Source organism: Pleurodeles waltl, chromosome 8, assembly GCF_031143425.1.
Source record: "Pleurodeles waltl isolate 20211129_DDA chromosome 8, aPleWal1.hap1.20221129, whole genome shotgun sequence".
NCBI classification, from domain to species: Eukaryota; Metazoa; Chordata; class Amphibia; order Caudata; family Salamandridae; genus Pleurodeles; species Pleurodeles waltl.
Window position 1 is genome coordinate 511030543 of NC_090447.1, and position 20325 is coordinate 511050867.

Genomic DNA, 20325 nt, shown 5'->3' on the forward strand with positions numbered 1-20325 from the left:
CCAGCAGTGTCAGACTACGCAAAAATGAGGCGCATGTCATCATAAAACTCTTAGCTGGGCAGGGGTCACTACAGCTCCTGGAAACTCAGGGAGATGCGCAGTAGGCCCAGACACAGGCTCCGCAGATGGAAGCCTAGAACTATGATGCTCCAGTTCCCTTGTCTCGTCAGCCAACGGAAGGGGTGAAGTCGAACAACGGTTTACTTTCTTCAACTACTTCTTATGCTACAACTTACCCGATTGTCCTGAGGGCTTGGAGTGGAAAGACGACAAGGGGGGCTCCGACTGCTCCCAGGACCTTACTCTCGACTGGGACCTCGGCTTACGCAGTCAAGCATCGGGCCGCCATCACCTTTAGGGACTGCTCCCTCAAACCCTTCGGATGCATAGCCTGACACTCGGAGCAGGACTTCGGGTCAAGGTCGTGCTCCAAAAACCTAAAGGCACATGAGGTGAGGATCTGTCACCGATATCGACCTATGAAAGGATCCCCAGGGCTTGAGCCAGGTCTTCCTAGAGGACATCCTCGATGCACCAGGAATTGTACAACCTGGAAAAAAAGTTGAAAAAAGGGCAGTCAAAAAATGACTGAGGGGTAGCTCTCTTCGGCTCACCAATGGCTGGCGCGGAAAGAAAAGAACGGATGTCAGCGCGCAGGGTGGCGCCTATACAGGACCCCTGACCTCATATCCGGCGTGGACGATGCGGACAATGGAGCAGATTGATGCCACTCAACGGGGGGACATGGGTACTGCTTGAGAAAAATCGCCGGATCTAGACTGATGCATGGAGGAATCTGCAACTAGAAGTCTCTATCAGAGAACTGCTCTGCACAGCTTGGGTTTTTGAAAATGAAATGGATATTTACCACAAGATCAACCTACACCCACCTCTTGCCACAGAGACAAGCGGTATTACAATATACCCTGATAATGGCAGAACTGTGAATTTGTAGAGTATTTTTAAACAGTGTTTCTACTGGGCAGTGATTTCTTCCAGCAACACAGTTGTTAAATGCAAACTGGTAAGAAATAAATCCTTGGTAATGCTGGAAAATTCCACCAATACCAAACCTATTAATAAAGTGAAATGGGTCTTAAAGTGGTTCCCCAGAATGCTTTTCTAAAAGGAATAATAGAGGAGAGTAAACAACATGTGGAGAGGAGTGCTAATTCACCTTTATCATTTATTCAATTATTACAATGCTCCTTTTTTATAATCACACTTCAATGAAAACAAACTACTGGGGCTGTAAATGACAATGTCTTTTACCTACATGTTTTGGTTTGGAGTATGATAGGTGCCACAACAACACTCCCAGGTCAGTCGCTGCAGGAGAGATGACACAACAATGCTGTCATCTTGGGAGTGTTTTTGCTTCATTCCAACAGACTGGCTGTGATATTATGCACATGAGTCCAGAGGGTGATGAAGAAGAACTCTGCGCCTGTGGAGGGTATTATAGGTGGGGCCTCTTCAAACAGGAAGCAGTGCTATTTGAGCAATGTTTTAGACAGTGATTCAGAATTGCCATCTGCAAGGTCACAGTAGCTGTGAAGGGACTGTCAAAGCCATGACACCAGTGAATTCTGAGAGGTGGAAGTGATGGAGTTTTCTTCACTTTTGTGCCTTTTGATCTGCTGCTCCTCTCATTGTAGCACCCTTGTGTTAGGTTCTTTGCGATACAGGGTTAGTAAAATGGCTGCCTCTACTAACTCAACTCTATTTGAATAGGCCCAATTTACATCTGAAGGCTAGATGCCTTTTGCTATCAAGCCTGAGGCAGTGAAGTGCTTGGGTCTAGAGTCATGACTCCTTTTCCACCATTATGAAAACACCACCTTTAGGCATCTTCTTGCATAGAACTAACCTATGTGCTTGGTTGGTGACCCTCCGGAGGTTATCAAGAGCATGTGCTATCGCCTAGTGTTAAGCTCTACTCAAGTCAACTGGTTAATGCACCCACTGCAGAGGTCTTGACAGAACAATAAATGTCACAGGTTGCAATCCTGACATAGCTTTTTCACCTTTTCATCTCTGCAATGTCGATGCAAATGAATTATAGCACTTTTATTAAGAATGGCACCTGGTTTGCAGTGCTATGAAATGACAGAACCTGTATAACCAAGCACTATATAAAAAACAAAACTAGTTATTACCATACTCCCCCTAAACGCACCAGACAAAGGCCAGAGCTGCCAACTTTGGAGCTGGGGAACACGATTTGAGTCTCGGCGCCGGCTCAACAGCCTGTGATTCCGGGCAAACGACTTCAAGGCGATAACAAAACAGCCTCAAGGCAGGACAAAGAAAAGCATTTATCAACGACATTAAGGGATTTATGAAAGGCAGGCCACGAAACCAATTGAAGTGATGGCCATGAGATGGGTGTGGTTAAAGCCCAGAGAATAGATTATATGTTTAGAAGAGCAGCGTTTTCACGCTGCTACGCTCAACCTAAAAAGCCGATTTGCAACGCTGTTTAAAGGCACAAAATGTTATAGGTTTATTTTTAGGAGCTCACTTCCACTTTGATAGGGGTAATATTCAAATAGGATTATAAACTATCAAGGATTCAAAAGTTGAACATTCTAATATGATAAAATGCTGAATATATCCAAACCACTTACATTTAGTGCTTCTACTTGGTGACAAAGCATTTGAAGTATGGCTCGCTGATCTTCTACCCAGGAAGGCGGTGTCTTTGGAGACAACTACAAAACACAAAAAAAGAGTTATTACATTGGCTATTTATGAAAAACAGTGAAGCACTGACTACAAAATAAAGTTCAATTACACAACCATATCCTTTTAAGGTAATGTTTCATTTCCAACAAAGGTTTCTCGGAGAAGACTGCAGAGAGGACTAACATATTTACATGTTCAGTCTTGAAGCATTCAACAGTTAAGTACAAAAACAATGTTGTGCACATCTGGAAAACCAGTAACTAGCACAAACACCTACATACATACACACATGGAAAGTATATGCACTACAGGAACACTGCTGCTTAGAGAATACTGCAGAATCACACCCAAAATACTGGGGATTATTTTAGAAAGTTAATTTGTGTTGGGTCCCAGGCATTATCATTTAAACGAGTGGATTCATATCTATACATCTTCCCTACTATTGCTTATTCCAAAGGCCAGGGGATGATTGCATGTTCAGAAATCCATAAAATCACTAAACATTCTGCACCCAACCTAATAGAATCCTTTTTGAATTTTGATCTACTTTATATTATTGGGGCTAGGGAATGATTAAGAATTTTGCAATATCTAATAACATATCAGAGACACTATCCCTACTACTGAGTCATTATACATTTCAAAGTTTTTGGCTAGTAGAGAAAGAAAGGGTGCAACACAATAGTCTGAACATTTGACAGGGAACAACAGACAATGACCACAAAATCATGAAGAATCCTTGCCATGTGCACCAAATGAGCTATAAGTCATGTATCTCTGCAGAAGGATGAGGGCTGAAGGAAAATCCATTTTGATAGAAGTAGCTGACACTTAGCTGCGACCTGTCACTTATAACCTTCCTTAGGTAACAGAGTAGGTGCAAGGTCTTTTCTTCGGCTCATTTGGTGGCTGCAAAGCAGTCTCAAGGGCAAATACACAATAACCTGTAACTCCTGTTCTCCATGCCTGAATGACTCCCCGTCGTCCGGCTGAAATAATGTTAAAATGAAAATGGCCACAGACTCACCAACAGTGTCTGATTATTATCACATCAACATCATTGGAAACAACACAAACTAAGTCAATGAAGTGTGTCTGCTGCACTCTCTGCTCCCCTTAGAAACCAACCAATCTTAAAGTTCACAGCACACCTCTGAATGAAACTCTAGCAGTATAGCTGTAAAATAAAAGACCATTATTTACCAAGCGGAATGCAGGGCAATTAAAACAAGTCTTCTGTTTGCGGAGCACTGGAAGTTAGACCAAAATAGCACCTCAATCCCGACAGGAGGGGCAGACGAACACTAATTAAGTTGAAATCAATTAGTGCTTGATTCCTGCTCCACACAGAGGAACAGAAATGATGCCAGACATCCCTTGACGAATTATGAGGCTGTAATGAAGAGTGCCAATTAAACCAACAAATGGAGCGACAGGCGGACTCCAAGCCCTTTACTGAACACAACAGTGTGTCGCATGCAAGATGCATGAATAAGCGCATGCACTCGCAGGCTCAACCCTAAAAAAATGCTTGGAGTGGAGCTAACCACAGGGCAAGATGGCTGCTCTATGATTCTCTCCAACAGTAGGGGATATCCACCAAGGCCCCTACAGAAAATCCAGGCGGTAGAGCAATCAAGAGGAGATGCTCCTCATCTACACAGAACATAGGAACACTCCTGAGCATGACCACCTCACTCTCCACCATGCTTCTGGGGTCGAATGCAGGAAAAGGCCTTGAAGCCAGAAGACTGCTGCTCCCAATAATGCCTGTGAGAGGAAAGTTTTAGCGCACAACATGGTGTCAATGTGCCTAAACGGATAGGGGCACCGACAACAAGGAGACCACAGAGATGTAGGGCAGGATGAGCTGGCTGCTTTGGTGGCAGCAACAAACAAGGGACAGCATACTACCACATAGCACACCTTAAAGAACACACTACTTCCACATGGTGCAAGAGTATGAGAGGGAGCTGAACAAGGACACCGCACCAGAGACTCATCACGAGTTAAAGATAAACGTCATACAATAGACAAGGAGCAAATGGGCAATGAAAATGTATTCCTGTGATAATATGAGCATTTAATACTGCCCTAGTCATGAAGTAAAACAATGTGCATCTATTGCCATGAATCATGAGACAATACAGTCTCATTAGATTAGACCAGATATGGATACTCAGTAGGCACCAACTGATAGTACCTTGGAAGACTCACCTCTGTACCTGCCCTAGGAAAGTTTTTGCCCGATCTGCAGCCTTGCTTAGTGGGTACTTGAACAGGGGGGCACCTTTCTTCCATTTTACTGCTTCACAAATACTGCCCTTATTATCTACTAGTACATCGGAGAGCGATTCTACAGCAACTGGACCTCGTTTATGCCTAGGCTAATGGAATATCTGGAGATGTTTAACAGTGTGGCATGAAAAGACACCTACACAAAATACTGTGTCTAGACTAGAATAATGCTCTGCCTTACTGGACAGAGCAGTTTACGTAGGCACTTGAACACGGGTCGCAATTACAGCAAAGACAGAAGGCAAAGCGCTGTAAACATCATAACTTCAACATGATATGCTAGGAGACAGACTAATAAGATAAATGGTCCCAAATTCATAAGACAAATAGTCATACCTAAAATTATCTAAAGATATTGCTCATCTATATCTTTCCCAAGAATGAATGGCAAGGCAGCTGCTTTTCTCTGAAGCCCTACTTGTTTGCAAACAAGCCTCCAAAAGACTGCAAAAAAACCCTCCAAGATGTCAGAGGCCCAGCTCAAGGCAATCATGGAAGAAATTTAAACCATCAATATGACAAAGAGCACATTCAACACCACGTGACCTAACCAGATAACTGGAGGATGTCAAAAAACAACTAAACATGCAAACAGTTGAGAGCACATAACTTTTAGATTTCATACAAAGTTACATATTTGAAAGTCTGATCGTGAATAGATAACATCCACATTATTAGTACTTTTTGGCGATAAGAAAAATACATGATTTCCTTCCTGAAGAACTTAATTCCTCGCTTCATGGATAAACAAGTTCCTGAACACTTAGAAATCCAGTGAGCCGACAGATGACTACGACTGAACTCTCATATAACACACAAGCCAAGCCCAATAATAGCCTACATCATCTATTACACCATCAGTATACATGTGCTATCCTTTAGGCAGCAAAACAAAAAGGACCATCTTGTAGGAAGATCAACATATCTGCATAACAGCAGACTACTTGCATGAATCCTTAAATCAAAGAAAGAAGTTTTATAATCTTTAGGCCTAGATTGAAACAGGGAAATATGCTCTACTTGATCCTGTTGTAACGACAGTCACATTGACAATAAAGCACCTGAATTTATGGAACCGGACGACCTAACTCAGTCTTTCTTAATGAGTGGTCAGGTACCCCTGGGGGTCTATGAAGCCAACTCGGGGGTCTGCAACTTATTAGAAAATAAAATAATAGTAACAGATTAATAAAGTGTACATGAATTAGGAAACAACATTGAAAAAAACTAAAACATTCAGTAAATGTAAAGGAATTTGAAATTGAAGGCTAAAAATTAAGCTAGTATCCTAAGAGTGATTTATGGGACCAGTGCAAGTGTATCAAAATAATTTAGAATGGACGATGAGTGGCTTCAACTGAATTTATAAAGTCTCCAGTCTTCCCATTAAAATTATCATTTTGCCTTTTCCATATTGGTTTATTAGTTAAATAAATACAATATTTGATCATTTATGTATTTGACTGATGAATGCCTATTTCTGCATTTTTGTGTATTGTTTAGCGCTTATTATTATTGAAAATGCTTAGACCGGGCCGCTTGCTTCCAGCAATGACTCAATGAGGGTTTCTGGATTCCAATATTAATTAAGTAGGGGTCCCCAGGTTCAAGTGGTGATTAAGTGGGGGGTGGGGGGGCTGATGGCCCATACCCATGACTGACAGGCTCAGGTTTAAATGGCACTTTATTAAGTTCAATTTCACTTATCCCCTTCTAAAACTCTGCAACACATTTTAGAATTATTAGTATGTTTCATACCAGATTTAAGGGGTTTAGGAAAGTTCATCACGACCAGCAGGCCATGCAGTAACAATACTTTAGTGACCACACAGACTCCTACATAGAAGTGACCTAGGCCAAGATCACCTTAATTGACAATATTCTCTGCCAACCTTCCTCCCATCTCCAGACCCAAACCTCTGTTCACTTTCTATCCCCCCTTATTTAATATCAGCTCCTGATAATCCCTGGTGACTCTTCTACCCACTAGAACCGTAGTTAGGCCATGTTTCACAGAAGGTCCAAGGAACTCAGTGCGGTATTAAAGAATTCAACACTTGCTGCAAAACACATCTCACTTATTAAGATATGAAAGTACATTCAGAGCATCTCACCACATCACAGCATCCATATCTGATCATGTGTACCCCTTGAAATACTTAAGACTATAGGTTGACTCATATTTGAAACTTCTTTCTCTAACATATCCGTACACACAAGCTCTAACAAATCCTTAAAACACATTATCTTCTAGAGCAGTGGTCTCCAAATTTTTTAATGCTGTGATGCCCCCCCCCTCCTGTTTAAAAATAATAATTATTAGGCCCCCCCTCAGAACTTTTCACAATTATTTTATAAAGATGGCAATGTTTAAATATGTCTAGACCTATTTAAACATTGCAATTAAGTACTGTTACCTTTTTAAAAATGCAATAACATGCTTCTGCTTAAAACAAAGCACTGTTATCCGTATAATGCTTCTTTTGGCTAGAGTCTGCCCCCCCACCGGGACCACTTGAGGCCCCCATAGGGTGGCTCACACCCCAGTTGGAAGACCTTTGCTCTAGAGCTGCAGATACAATCCTGGACAATGTCCCCTGGACAAATCATCAAATATACCATTGTGCATTCTCTCACTGAATGCCAATGGTCTATCCAACAATGTAATGTGAAGGAAACATTTGCAGTATTTAAATAATAGGGAAAAAGACAAAACCCACCTCCCTCAACATGAAAAACTTAAACAAGACTGAGTTGGAAAGGTGTTTCCAAGAAGATGTACCTGTGCTTAGGAACCTGCTCTTGAACACATCACAAACCAGGCCAGGAAGTGCAAAGTAACAATAGTGATTTGGGAGTACCTTTTTATATTTTATACACTGTCCTATAACCCTGGCCAGATCCTGAAGGCTGCCATGTGTTCACAAAAATAAAAAAGACAAGTCGGACAATAATAATGGGGTCGGGTCTAGGCCCTTAATTCTAACAGAAATAGGTTCTTAGCATGGCTATCTAGCCTATTCACTGAATTTGGCAGGATTCTGATCATTGTTGGTGGGGAATGAAATCTCTTCACTGGTACGATTCTTGATAGGACAAGAACGGCGTATAAACACAACAAAAGGGATAGGGCCTTTACCCAACTGTGGGACCCACATTTCGGCTGAATACAGGGGGGTGGGAAGGATAACTGAAGGCATACTCCTTGATGAATGTGTGACTACACCTGATCAGACCAGGAAGAGCATGGATAACCCTAGTAGGGTAAAATATACGATATTTAAAGGCAGGTAGGTCCTCACCTTTATTTTCTATCACAATAATTATAAAGTAGGAATCCTTTGAGAGCCCTGATAAATGTCCAAGACCTGTTCATGGCTATAAGAATTTAGCAACATGTTGGCGAAACAGCGTGATGAACACCTAGAAATGTCCTCTGAATATATATTATAGCACTGGTTCCCAACCTTTGCTCCGGGGACCCCTGGGGGTCTGCGAAGCCTTCTCAGGGGGTCCATGACTGCTTAGAAAATAACTAATATGAACAGACTATTAAAGTGTATATAATTAGACTGGCTAAGTGTACAATTTTAAAACGTACTGTCAAGGAATTTGAAATTGGGGTCTAAAAATTAAGTATCATCAGATTGGTTCTTGGGAGCAGTGCAGGTGCATCAAACAGAATACAGAATGGACAATGTGTGGCTTCAGCTGAATTTAGAAAAGCTCCAACCTTCCTATTAAATATTTTATTTATTTGTTTCCAAATTAAATAAAATGTGTTATTATTTGTGTATGTGTTTGATGAAATGCTGGTTTCTGTATTTTTTGTGTATTGTTTTGCAGTTCAAATCATCTACATGGTTAGGTCTTGGTCCCCAGCTTTCTCCAATGACTCAGTGGAGAGGTCCCCAGATTCAAATAATGATTCATGGTGGGGGTCCCAGGATCCAGCAATAATAAAGTGGGGGTCCACAGAAGTCAAAAGATTGAGAACCATTTGATTATAGTATTTATTCATACCAAAGGTACCACCTAATAAAGACAACCTATGTGGCACACCTTAAGGTATTTTTAATAAGTTTAAATTGAATCCCCAAACTGTTATCCAGAAAATAATATTATAAGAACTCAATTAACAATCTCTTCAAGTTGAGTCCACTCTGGTAGTACTACCATACCAGGGTGGGATGATGTGGCCAATGATGAATCATGCCACATTAAGTGGGTGAGACCACCTCACCCAATATCTTAAATCTCTGAGTTAGAGTGATCATCTAGGGCAGGTTTCTGCAAGGGCGGTCCTGGAGAGCCGAGTCCGTGCCAGGTTTTTAGCATATCCACATTTAGATAAGTGTAGATTTCTGAAACATCTATTTTCTAAATGTGGATATGCTAAAAACCTGGCATGGACCCGGCTCTCCAGGACCGACTTTGCAGAACCCTGATCTAGGGTAACTACACTGGAGAAAACAGTAGGATGCAAGTGACCCTTCTCCCTCTCTAAATAGAGGGCAACATCCTCTTACAGTAAACCAAGACTGAAACAGGCTTTGAGTGATGAACCCTGCTACACCTGTCAGTGTGAGAGCGAGTTCAAGTGATTAAAAAAGGTAGTGGCCACAAGATTTGTTAGTGTGTTAAGGATGTTACCTGTCATGATAAAAAAAAAAAAAACACCACTGACACTACCATCAATTTTTTAGTTTGGAGAAACTCGAAATAGAAAAAAACTGTACACACAGAGAAGCTAGATGATTGTAGATGTCCCAGATTCATTCTTATTGCTATGCCAATCACTTTTCACAAGTATTATACTTTGACATGGCAACCAACATGCATCCTTGGTTAGCAATATAATGTACCATTCTAGACTGCGAACACAGCATAGCTGCCCTATATTGGCACTCTCCACAACAATGTCTGATTGATAGTCCAATAGCTAGATGCATACTCCAGACCTGGGGCATGCAAATCCTCAAAGTTGACACATGGCTTTATTCCTCAGCTCATTTAAGCACAATATCGGTATTACGTTTGGAGGTTTGCCAACAAATTGGAGTATGTGGAAGTCGTCTGGCACGGGCCAAAAATACAATTTAATAGAAAACAATACCATAAGGGATTACATCAACATGAAAGGCAATTATAATCTTAACCCTAAACAGAACTTAAGATCCCACCAAATTGTAGGCAGAATACAAAGTATATAGGGCATAGTAACTATAAACATGTTATTCACTCTAGTTAGAATATACATAGAGAAAATAGGGAAATTTAAAGGGCGGCCTCCAGGCTTTATGGCATCATGGATCATTTTTATTTAACCCTTGTACTGACAACCTCGAAAGTTTTTGACATGAAACACAACACTTTGAATACTCCCCTGAAGACTGGATAGAATTACTATCTACATATGATAAACTGTTAGACAAATCAAGACTCAAATTCCCCTACTTTAAAGTGCTTATAATTGATACAAGAAGGAAAGTCTGAATAGGCCATGGGCTTAATTGCCACAACTGCTTATTCTCTATATAGTTTATAATATGAGTTATAGGACCTGGGAATACACAGATGTATATTGTTTTCTATAGTTTGTCTTTTTTATTTTGAATTATCCACCTTCTCTTGAATATTTGGAAGTATGATGATTAGATGTATTGACTTTACTAATTAGGACTGTATCCTTATTCTCCTAAAAAAAAGTTTATTAAAAGAAAGTGTAAACAAAAAATCAAGAATGTGCTGGAACCTACTGGAGCTCCAATATGCCCCCAAAAAACTATACTAGTGATTCCCAGAGAAGGGACTAACTTCAGTTAACATGGGGTCCTACAGCCAATGTTTGCTATTGGGATACAAATCAGGTGTCCTCTGCAGACTTCATACATGGTCTACTTTACACGATTCCATTTACCATGGCCAGTCTATAGGCTTTTAGAAGCGCATCTTAGATTGTGGTTTCTCAGTAGAATGGGCTACAAAGTTGGTCATCTCAAACGAGCAAAGCCCAAGCAGCTGGCTTTCCGGTGAAAAAAAACAGCATAAAAACAAGTAAACAACCACATCACAGATTTGAAACGACATTTGGAGTGCTAATATGCCAGTTCACAATGTCTGTGTCCCATTAATGGTGCTTCAAAAATACATTAGCCATACATCTGTGGCACTGGGAACAATGAAGGGGAGAGGGAGCAGTTAAGGGTCAAACTAGTGCCATACCCTAAGTAAATGCATGGGGGACAACGTGTTCCAAGACAGGACTAGTAGGTGCACTGTTGTACCAAACTCAGGCACCCCGCATATTAGACAAAGACAGTTCTGGTCAAGATGCTAAGAGCATCCGGTGACTCTGGTTCAACTGCAACATTTCCAGAAATAAAAGAGCAAGAAAAAAAAATCCATTTATCCTACAATAAAAAAAAAAAACTGCCTCAATGAATTACCACCCCAAGAACAGGATTTGTGTGTTAGATGCAGCCAATATCAGACGATCCCAACCAATGAACTTATTTGGCAGACAAGACCCTCCACAACACAGGAAGGTGGTGGGGAGCTTAGATGCTGTGGAAGACAGACCCTAGCTCTTCAGGAAAGACACCTCTTCCCTCCTGCATGCTAGCCATGTTACAGAGTTTATGGAGCAAGGCCCTAGTTGCAATCTATATATAGTTTATGTGCTCAGGAAAGTCTGAAAACAAACTGGTGCGGTGATGAACACTTGGTGGAGGCACCCACCATGTTATCAATAGACACCACTCACTCAACCCCACAAACAGTCCATCATCCATATCCACAACTTAGGCAAGCCACAGAAAGCATCCTAAAGTGTAAAGACGACTTGGCTAACAACCGCTATTATGGCGGTCAGGAAGAATTTAAAAAGGAGATGCCAGAAGGCTTCTCTGCCAGCACCACCGGTGCTGGCAAAAAGCCTTGTGCCCTAGACTACAAGTGAGCTGTCACCATACATTTAATCTCCCTACAGTTTTTTTTATTTTTTTTATAAAGGGTGGAAATCTTCTCAGGCTATGGGTTGGTACAGTTTGGGTGCAGTGGGCTGGGCAATAATGTCAAATTTCCGTTAATCATGGTACACAGTTGGCCCAGAGATGTTCAAGTCCACTCAGTAAAATGAGGAAAGGTGGCATCAAGCTAACATAGCTGTGCAAGGGCTATTGTTAACACACTAGGCCAATGTAACCCTTTAATATACTTCAACAACTTTGAAACTTACACAGGAGAAAACACTGATTTAAAACTATGAAGCAGGCGGATACAAAAGTAAAAGGTAAAATCACAGGAATACATTATGCAGAACATAATTCAATTATGTTGCTGACAAACTGCACAGAATTGTCTATTTAGCAAAATAGCTTTCCTTTGTGGGTAATGTGTAGCTTATCTAGCTGGGTGCCAAACGCTTTTATGATCACTCACAGCAGTCTTCCTTAGGTCTTGTGATGCCTTACTCTTACAGTGACAGGGCTCAGATCAGAAGACAATACTAGCACTTTTTCAGAATGGTTAACTTCTGATGGAAATCCAGTACTTCTAGCATACACGTACTAGTATTTCAATGATGTCTCCTTTAATATTCCAAGGATTCTCTAAAAATGCATTGGGGTTACCATGGAATATTAATTTGGTCAGTTTTTTCCTCCACAACCTCCTAACAATTGACATTTAGGAAAGCAAGCAGTCTCCAGCTCTCATTCTAAGAATACAAATCAGCATCTTATTATGGTAATACTCACATACCTCAACACTGTATGATTTTCATATAATTCAAGATGGAGAGCCATGTAGTTAAAATTGTACTGTATTATCATGCAGTGCTATCATCAGTAAACATAATAGTCAGGCTTGTTTTGGCTTGGGTTTCCTATTTTAAGTGACACCTGTGTAGTTGTCAACTGGATTGTTGGGTGAGTAGGAATAATTTGTATAAGACCTAAAGAATTGGAGAGTTTAATAACGGAGGATAATCTAGTGCTACCTTTGCATAATCACTCAGTTTTTTTCTTATATATATGCTGCATTTGTACCCCAATTCATCGCAGTCCAAATTTATGTTGTCTATCTAGTCCCAGTGTACAGGTCTTCCACCCTACCAATCCATATCTTTAGACTTCTGTATTTGCCCTGTTAGGAAGTTCTATAGTACCTTGTCCCAATGTGAAACTACTGGGCACCTGCTTTCTTCCATGCGTAATGTTATACTTTCAGCACTACACGATGTTAGGACTGCATTTCCAACATTGCTGTTTTTCTTTTGGGAGTGCCATGGAATTTCTCACAAGTATCCATGATAGCCTGGCAACAGGTTAAGCAAGCTCTCATATTTAAAGTCATACTAAAACGGTCGAATTTTGCCTCACTGGACAGCTGCAGAATATATTGTACCGCACAATGCTGAAAAAGCTGTCTAATATATCACACCAATTTCTCTCTCTCCCTCAACTTTAGCCTTTCCAGAGAGGTATCTGTGGCTGCCACCACAGCCCCAACAAGTTCAAATATAGTCCCCTTTTTAGATTCACCTAAAGATGTGCAATTGGCTTGAGTTGTATATGGTGAGGATTATAAAATGTCCCCTCCTATTGCGAGTGGCCAATATGTTGAAATTCTTACAATGTAATGAAAGGTCCAATGGCAAAACATCCTAAAATGTGAAAAGTATATTACAGCATTAAGTGACTCATGAAACAAAGTCTAGGATGTACATGATAAAACAGTCTCTGTCATACAGTATGGACTGATGAAACATTTTTGGACACTATTTATATAATGAACATATATCTATAAAACATATACACAACTTTAGATTGCCATTGGCAAACATTTCATTGAAACGTCAGCTATTGTACTGCAGCTCATATTTCACATTTGTGGAGGAGTCAATACTGGGAGTTTAATACAGGAAAGCTGCTAGACTGACTCCTTAGAAACATGGCACAGCAGATACAATCCTGACCACGCCAGATTATGAACAAATCACAAAGAAAGAACTTAACAGACTCACAACATTTAAAGATCAAAAAGGAAGCACTGCATTATATATAAGGCGCAATCTGTTTCTAAACCTTACTCAATTTTTAGTAGAGAACAACATTTTTTAATAACATCCAAATCAATTTAGGCTGACTGAGTGAAAGGAAAAGTTACTGCTAAGCAGAAACCCAATAATTATCCAAGTTGGGCACATGCTATATACTTGTTTGAGTTCTGTTGAATGAATTAACTGTATGCTCTAAAAAAAAAGTGATGGAATTAACTTTATTCTTTCACCAGCGATTCAACTGCATAGGTGTTATACACAGAAGACATAATACAAGTATGCACGCACCTTATAGCTTTTATTTGGTGATATGGAGAGCTTCGTTGGTGTATGTGTTGAGAGCTTGATTTCTTCATCTTTTTGGGAAGCTTCATCCTTCAAGACAGAATTATCCTCTCCGCAGTACTCGCCAAGCTCCTTCAATACTGTATCTAGCATCATTTTGACTGTTTCTAGGGATACAGGCAACTGAAAAAGATAACAATTTCTACAGGATGCAAAGGGTCAATTTTGTAAAACTCCCCTCATTGAATGGGAGTAATAATGCATTATGTACATTAACATTACAAGTAACACATTAACATAAGCCACTGTATAACAATTGATTAATTTTAGAGTATGCTTTTTTTTTTCTTTCAATTTTCAGCTACTATATATGTATTTGCATGATGTATGGAAAGCAAATCACTTCAATTTTTGTTCTGTAGCACATGTACACTACCATAGCTTGTGTCTGGGAACAGAAAAATGAATGCATTACTTACTTTCTGTAAAGCTTTTTCTGGTAGGGACTGTACCTAACCCCAGATTACTCACTTTAGAAAATTTCCCATACATCAAACTGGATTCAGAAAACCTATCTCTGCACATCAGTAGGTGGTGTCGGTGGCTCAGTGTCAACATCGCCTGGGACAGAAGTGACATGCACAGTTTATATACAGGTCCCATCCCTGCAGGCTGAAATCAGTTTCTATCCAGACTATTTTACTGCCCAGAATGCAGAGCTATGTTAGAATTCTTTATTTTTTTCAGTGTGCAGAGGCTAATGGGACCTTGTAGGTGAAGAGTCCAATTCCCAGAATGGGACGGATAGGAGGTTAGGGTAGGAGAGGAATCTGCAATTAGTGTGTCTACTACAAAAAAGATTACCAAAAGGCAAATAACTTTCCCTTCTGATAGAGATTTACAACTGTAGATCTCTCGCCTTAGAATAGATGCAAAAGCAATACCTCCCCAGAGTTTTGTCTGGGAACTAGCTTAAACCAAAAGGTTCTGGCGGACCGAATGGGCAAAACTCCTGAACTGACAGACCTCACTGCCCAGGGAGTAGTATTTTGTGAATGTGTGAAGTAATGTCCATGTGGCAGCTTGACAGATACCCTAATAGGCACTCTACATGCTAACACATCAGAAGCAGCCTTGACTCTGGCGGTATCACCCTGCAAGCTTTCGGGAAGCTGCTTATTAGCTAGTGCACAGAAGATTTTAAAGCAGAATACAATCCATCAAGAGATGGTCTGTCTCTGCACCTCCTTGCCTTTTTTTCACTCCAGCGAACCCAGTGAAGAGCTAATCATCCACCTAGTGTTCTTTGGTGTGATCAATTTAAAAGGACTCTTTTTGAGCCCAAACAATGGAGTCTCCGCTCTTCCTTGGAAAGATGAGGTGGAGTGAAAAATGTTGGCGGCATGATGTTTAGGCCAACATGGAAAGGGGTCACCACCTTCAGGGGAGGCACAAGTGGAACACAACCAGTTTGCATGGGTAGAAGCTGGTGTACTAGGTGTTAACAGAAAAAGCTTGAAGCTCGCTCACCCTCCTGGTCCATATAATTGCCACTAAGAAGACTAACTTATGTGTCAGAAGTCTCTGAAGAGAGGTGTGCATGAATCCGAAAGGAGAATACATAGATATGTTAAGACCAACTTAATGTCCCACTGGGACATAACAAAGGGGTAAGGTCAGAAAAGGTGTTGTAAGCCCTTAAGAAAATGTGTCACAACCAGTGACAGAGAGGGCTGGCTCAGCAATCTCACAAAAGCCAGAACGGCAGAAAGGTTACCTTTAACACTGCCCACGGCAAGGCAATGATGGGCTAAAGACAACACAAATAACACCACCTTCAACAGAGACAGAAATTGGATCAAACTGTTGTGAGGAGCACTAAGGCAAAAACTTGACCAAATGGCAGGCATAGGCAGATTTTGTTGAGGGACACCTGGCTGCCAGAATAATGTTGTATAACTCAGAAGGACGGCAGAAAACACTTGGCTGTCATCAGTCAATCTCCAAACACGAAGATGGAAAGTGCGCAAGCTTGGATGCAAGACTCTGCCCTGCTGCTGCAACAGGAGATCCTCTTGAAATGGCATCCTGAACAGAGGACAGATGTTCATGCGCAGGGGTTCTGGCTACCACAACCTCCGTGTCGAGTCCAGAGATACTAGGATGATTCTGATCTTCTTGACAACGCTGAGCAGGAGGGGTATCAGCAGAAAGGTGTACACGAGTCCAGAGTTTCATTCTAAGCGGAATGCACGCTGAGTAACTTCGATTTTGGAAAATTCAACACGTAGACGTGCGGACATTGCACATTCTCGGCAGTGGCGAGCAGATTACGTCAAGGTTCTCCTCATTCTTGAAAGAGTCCTTGCAGCATCTCTAGACAGCAGTTAGAATCTGCAAAACTTATTCAGCAGAGTTCATCCATCCAGGCATTCAGAAATTCTGAAAGGTTTTGGGCGGCCAGGATAATATCCTGGTGTTCCATTCATGTACAGAGGTGTAGGGTGCCTCCTGACACAGGGTCCTCGATGCCACTCCTCCCTGCTTGTTGAAGTACCACTTGGCAGTGGTGTTCTCAGTGAACACCTAGACCAGCCTTCCCTTGATGGATGATAGGAAGGCTTTCAACACCAATCAGATGCACACAGCTCTAGAAGATTGAACAGGAGCCGTGCTGCCAGACACTGGAGTCCTCTGATCGTCACCTCTACCAGATGGCCACCCCAGCCCAGAAGTGATGCATCAGTTTCCACCGTCCGCTCTGTATGTGGGAAGGGAGATAGGTCTGTCGCTGACTCAATTGAAAATCAGCAAACTCCACTGCAGATCTTTTGCAGTCTCCTCTAAAATCTGGACCAGGTCAGAGATTTTCCTGGGGCTGCACCTACTGGGACTTCAGATCCCACTCTAGAGCTCACCTATGCAATCTAGTGTGCTTCATCAGAAGGATGCAGGATGCCATCAGAATCAGTAGCCTCAGAGGTAGGCTCACCAAAATAACAGACTGAGGCAGAAACATCAGGATCACAGCCTGAATGTCCTGGGAACTGCTACAGAGAGTAGGCACAGAAATGCACCATGTCCAGAATGGTGCCGATCAAAGGGAGCGTCTACGAAGGAGTCAATGGTGACTTTGGCAGGTTAATAGTGAAGCCAAATTAATGGTGGAGGTCGCCGTAGTCTGGAGGTGGGTGACAACTGGCTGTGGTGACCCCCCTCCTCAGCAGCCAGTCATCAAAAAGTATGGTAAGACTCAAACTCCTGACTTTAGAAGATTCTCCGCAACCATGGCCATCACTTTTGTGAACACCTGAAGGGCACTGGTGAGGCCAAAACTGAAAATGGTTGTGGCTCATCATGAAACACAGGTAACGCCTGTGGGCCTGCAAGATGAGAATGGGAAATACACGTCCAGAAGATCAAATACTACCATCCAGTATCCAGGCCAAGCAAGACCTGTGCCAGGGTGGGCATTCTAAAAATGTTTCCTTTCCCACAAAGGCATAGAGAGGGCGAACATTTAAAATAGGGTGGAGGCCTCTGTCCTTTCTCTGCACCAGAAAGTAGCAGGAGCCTACACCTTCTGGCACAACAAGAAGAAGTGGTCCTCGGTCAGATGATCTGAGAACAGCAGTAAAGGTGGGTTGGGTTTACGGAAGCAGCAAGGCGTAACCTGGCTGAACAACTTGAGGTACAGACTTGTCTGATGTTATTATTTGCCATAGGGGCAAGTGGTTCATGATTTTGCTGCATCATCATGCTGTGTTGAGGGCACGATAAAGGGGCTTGGAGGCTGCATCAGCAGAAGGGGTGGGGGTATTGGACAGTACACTGGCTTTGAGTCCAACATTCTCTGTGAGAACTGCGTCCACAGCTATGAAAATGGCTGGGAAGTCTGGTGGCCTTGATGATATGACTGGTATTGCGGACACACTTAGGAGCCCCTACCATAGCCATGGAACAGGTGGTTGGCACAGTGCCAAAGAAATTCCCACATCCTGGCAGTGACCTAACACCCCTTGAAGAAGCGATTAAGCGCTCAATCGGCCTAGACACCAAACAGGTGGGAACCATAAAAATTAATGACACCAATGCTGCATGGATGCCTCCTGAGAAGCCAGTTGATCTTAACCAGGAACAGCAGCCGAGTGCCACCATGGATACAACAGCCCTGCTCAGCGACTCTGTGTACAATCCACACTTGACTGTGAACTTTGCTACACTCCTGCCATCAAGTATGGACTGGTTCAATGTGGCCCAGGATTCCACCGTGACCATGGGAAGCACTTGGGCAGCAAAGTGTGAGAGTTATCAGCCCAAGAGGCATGCAGTGTTCACCGACCACAATGCTATGTTGGTAGATGAGAAGATTCTCTTCCCAAAGAAGTCCAGCCTCTTGAATTCCCTATCTCGATGAGAGGTAGAGAACACACTAGGAGTTACTTTGACGGCTGCGGCCTGCGCCACTAGACTCTCAGGGGAGGGGTGCTGGATGGGGAAAGCTAGGGGGCGAAGGTACCCCAGAGAAAGTCCGCGGCTAGATATGGAGTTCATGGCAGGATAGAGATTCCTAAGTTGGGCAGGGGCTGCTCTGGAGAATTCAGGAAGGCGCAGAGCAGACCTCGCCTCCAGTACCGGAGGAAAAGTGTGGGAGCAGAGCCTACAAGCATGAGGTCAGGGGGGACGAAGAACAATGCAATTACTTTTTTGTGCCTCTTAAACTTACCCAACTTTGATGATGACTTCCCTCAGGATGGGGACCGGGAACATCACTGAGCCTTCTCATGCTGTGCCACTAGGAGCTTCTTCGCTCGTTCGTGAATCAACTTCGGATGCATTGACAGACAGTCCACGCCGGCCCTGGGCCAGACCAAGTGGGGATTAGACATAGATAACTGTCTGTGATGTTCCCCACAGGGTTTGAAACCTGTAGGCTTGTTAGGGGACACGTCCCTAGTACACTGTCAGCAGTAGCTCAAAAATAGTTAAATCTAAGGTTGAAAAGGTTGGTCAAAAAGTGATTGAGGAAGCTCTCCGGAACTGTGCCAACTGCGCAGTTGGTGTGATAGAAAGGAATTGCGCTCAGGGGTGGCAGCTACGTATGGAACGCACTCATTACTTCTGACAGAGACGATGTTGATGCGGAGCCGCCAATGCCACCTACCAGCGCGCAAAAGTAGTGCTCAAGATTTTCCAGATCCAGTATGACTATTGGAGAATACTCTAAGATGAAGAATCTGCGGTTAAACGTCTATCAGAATAAGGAACTATATAATGGCACACTACTGTTTATTTTAACCATTCTCCTCCTCCCTCTCCATGCCTCTTCTCCTATGCACAATAATGAAATATTTCTAAACAGCAAGGCAAGGCAAGGGACGCCATTCCTCACTTTGAATATGCAAGTGAAGACCTGTTGTGTCAGTAGTAGTAACAAACCATACAGGCTGTAACCTACTGAGGTGTTACAGTGCAAAGGTGGTCTAAAAGCTATAAAAACATATGCATTTCTAAAATTAGTCTAACATAGTACTTCATGGCTCTTCTGGTATCAAACAGTGCTATAACATGCCAAATTCACCCGTGGGCAGAAAAGACTGGTGGATCAAAGGACTGGTGACATAAAATCATAACTATTGCATTTCTATGAAATAATGTCTGAATCGTGAGTCCCACAAGTTAAAATTCCAATTTGCAGTCAAAGGAAGTATGTTGATTTAACCAGAGTTCTTTTTACCCTTTTTTGTATCTTTAAGTAGTTACTCAGCTGGACAACACACACACACACACACACACACACACACACACACACACACACACACACACACACACACACACACACACACACACACACACACACACACACACACACACACACACACACACACACACACACACACACACACACACACACACACACACACACACACACACACACACACACAGATGTACAAGCTTAATGAACTTTTAGAAGAATAAAACAACAA

At 42.2% G+C, this 20325-nt stretch overlaps 1 protein-coding gene across 3 annotated transcripts in view; it reads right to left on the reverse strand.

The window, feature by feature from the left end:
* Positions 1–20325, reverse strand: part of LOC138250083 (E3 SUMO-protein ligase RanBP2-like) — a 580259-nt gene that overhangs the window by 325325 nt on the left and 234609 nt on the right. For all 3 annotated transcript variants that reach the window (XM_069204483.1, XM_069204484.1, XM_069204485.1), the window contains exons 16-17: positions 14342–14521; positions 2631–2714 (exon numbers count right to left, since the gene is read on the reverse strand). In XM_069204483.1, coding sequence (XP_069060584.1) covers positions 2631–2714; positions 14342–14521 — 264 coding nt within the window. The remainder of the gene's footprint in view (positions 1–2630; positions 2715–14341; positions 14522–20325) is intronic.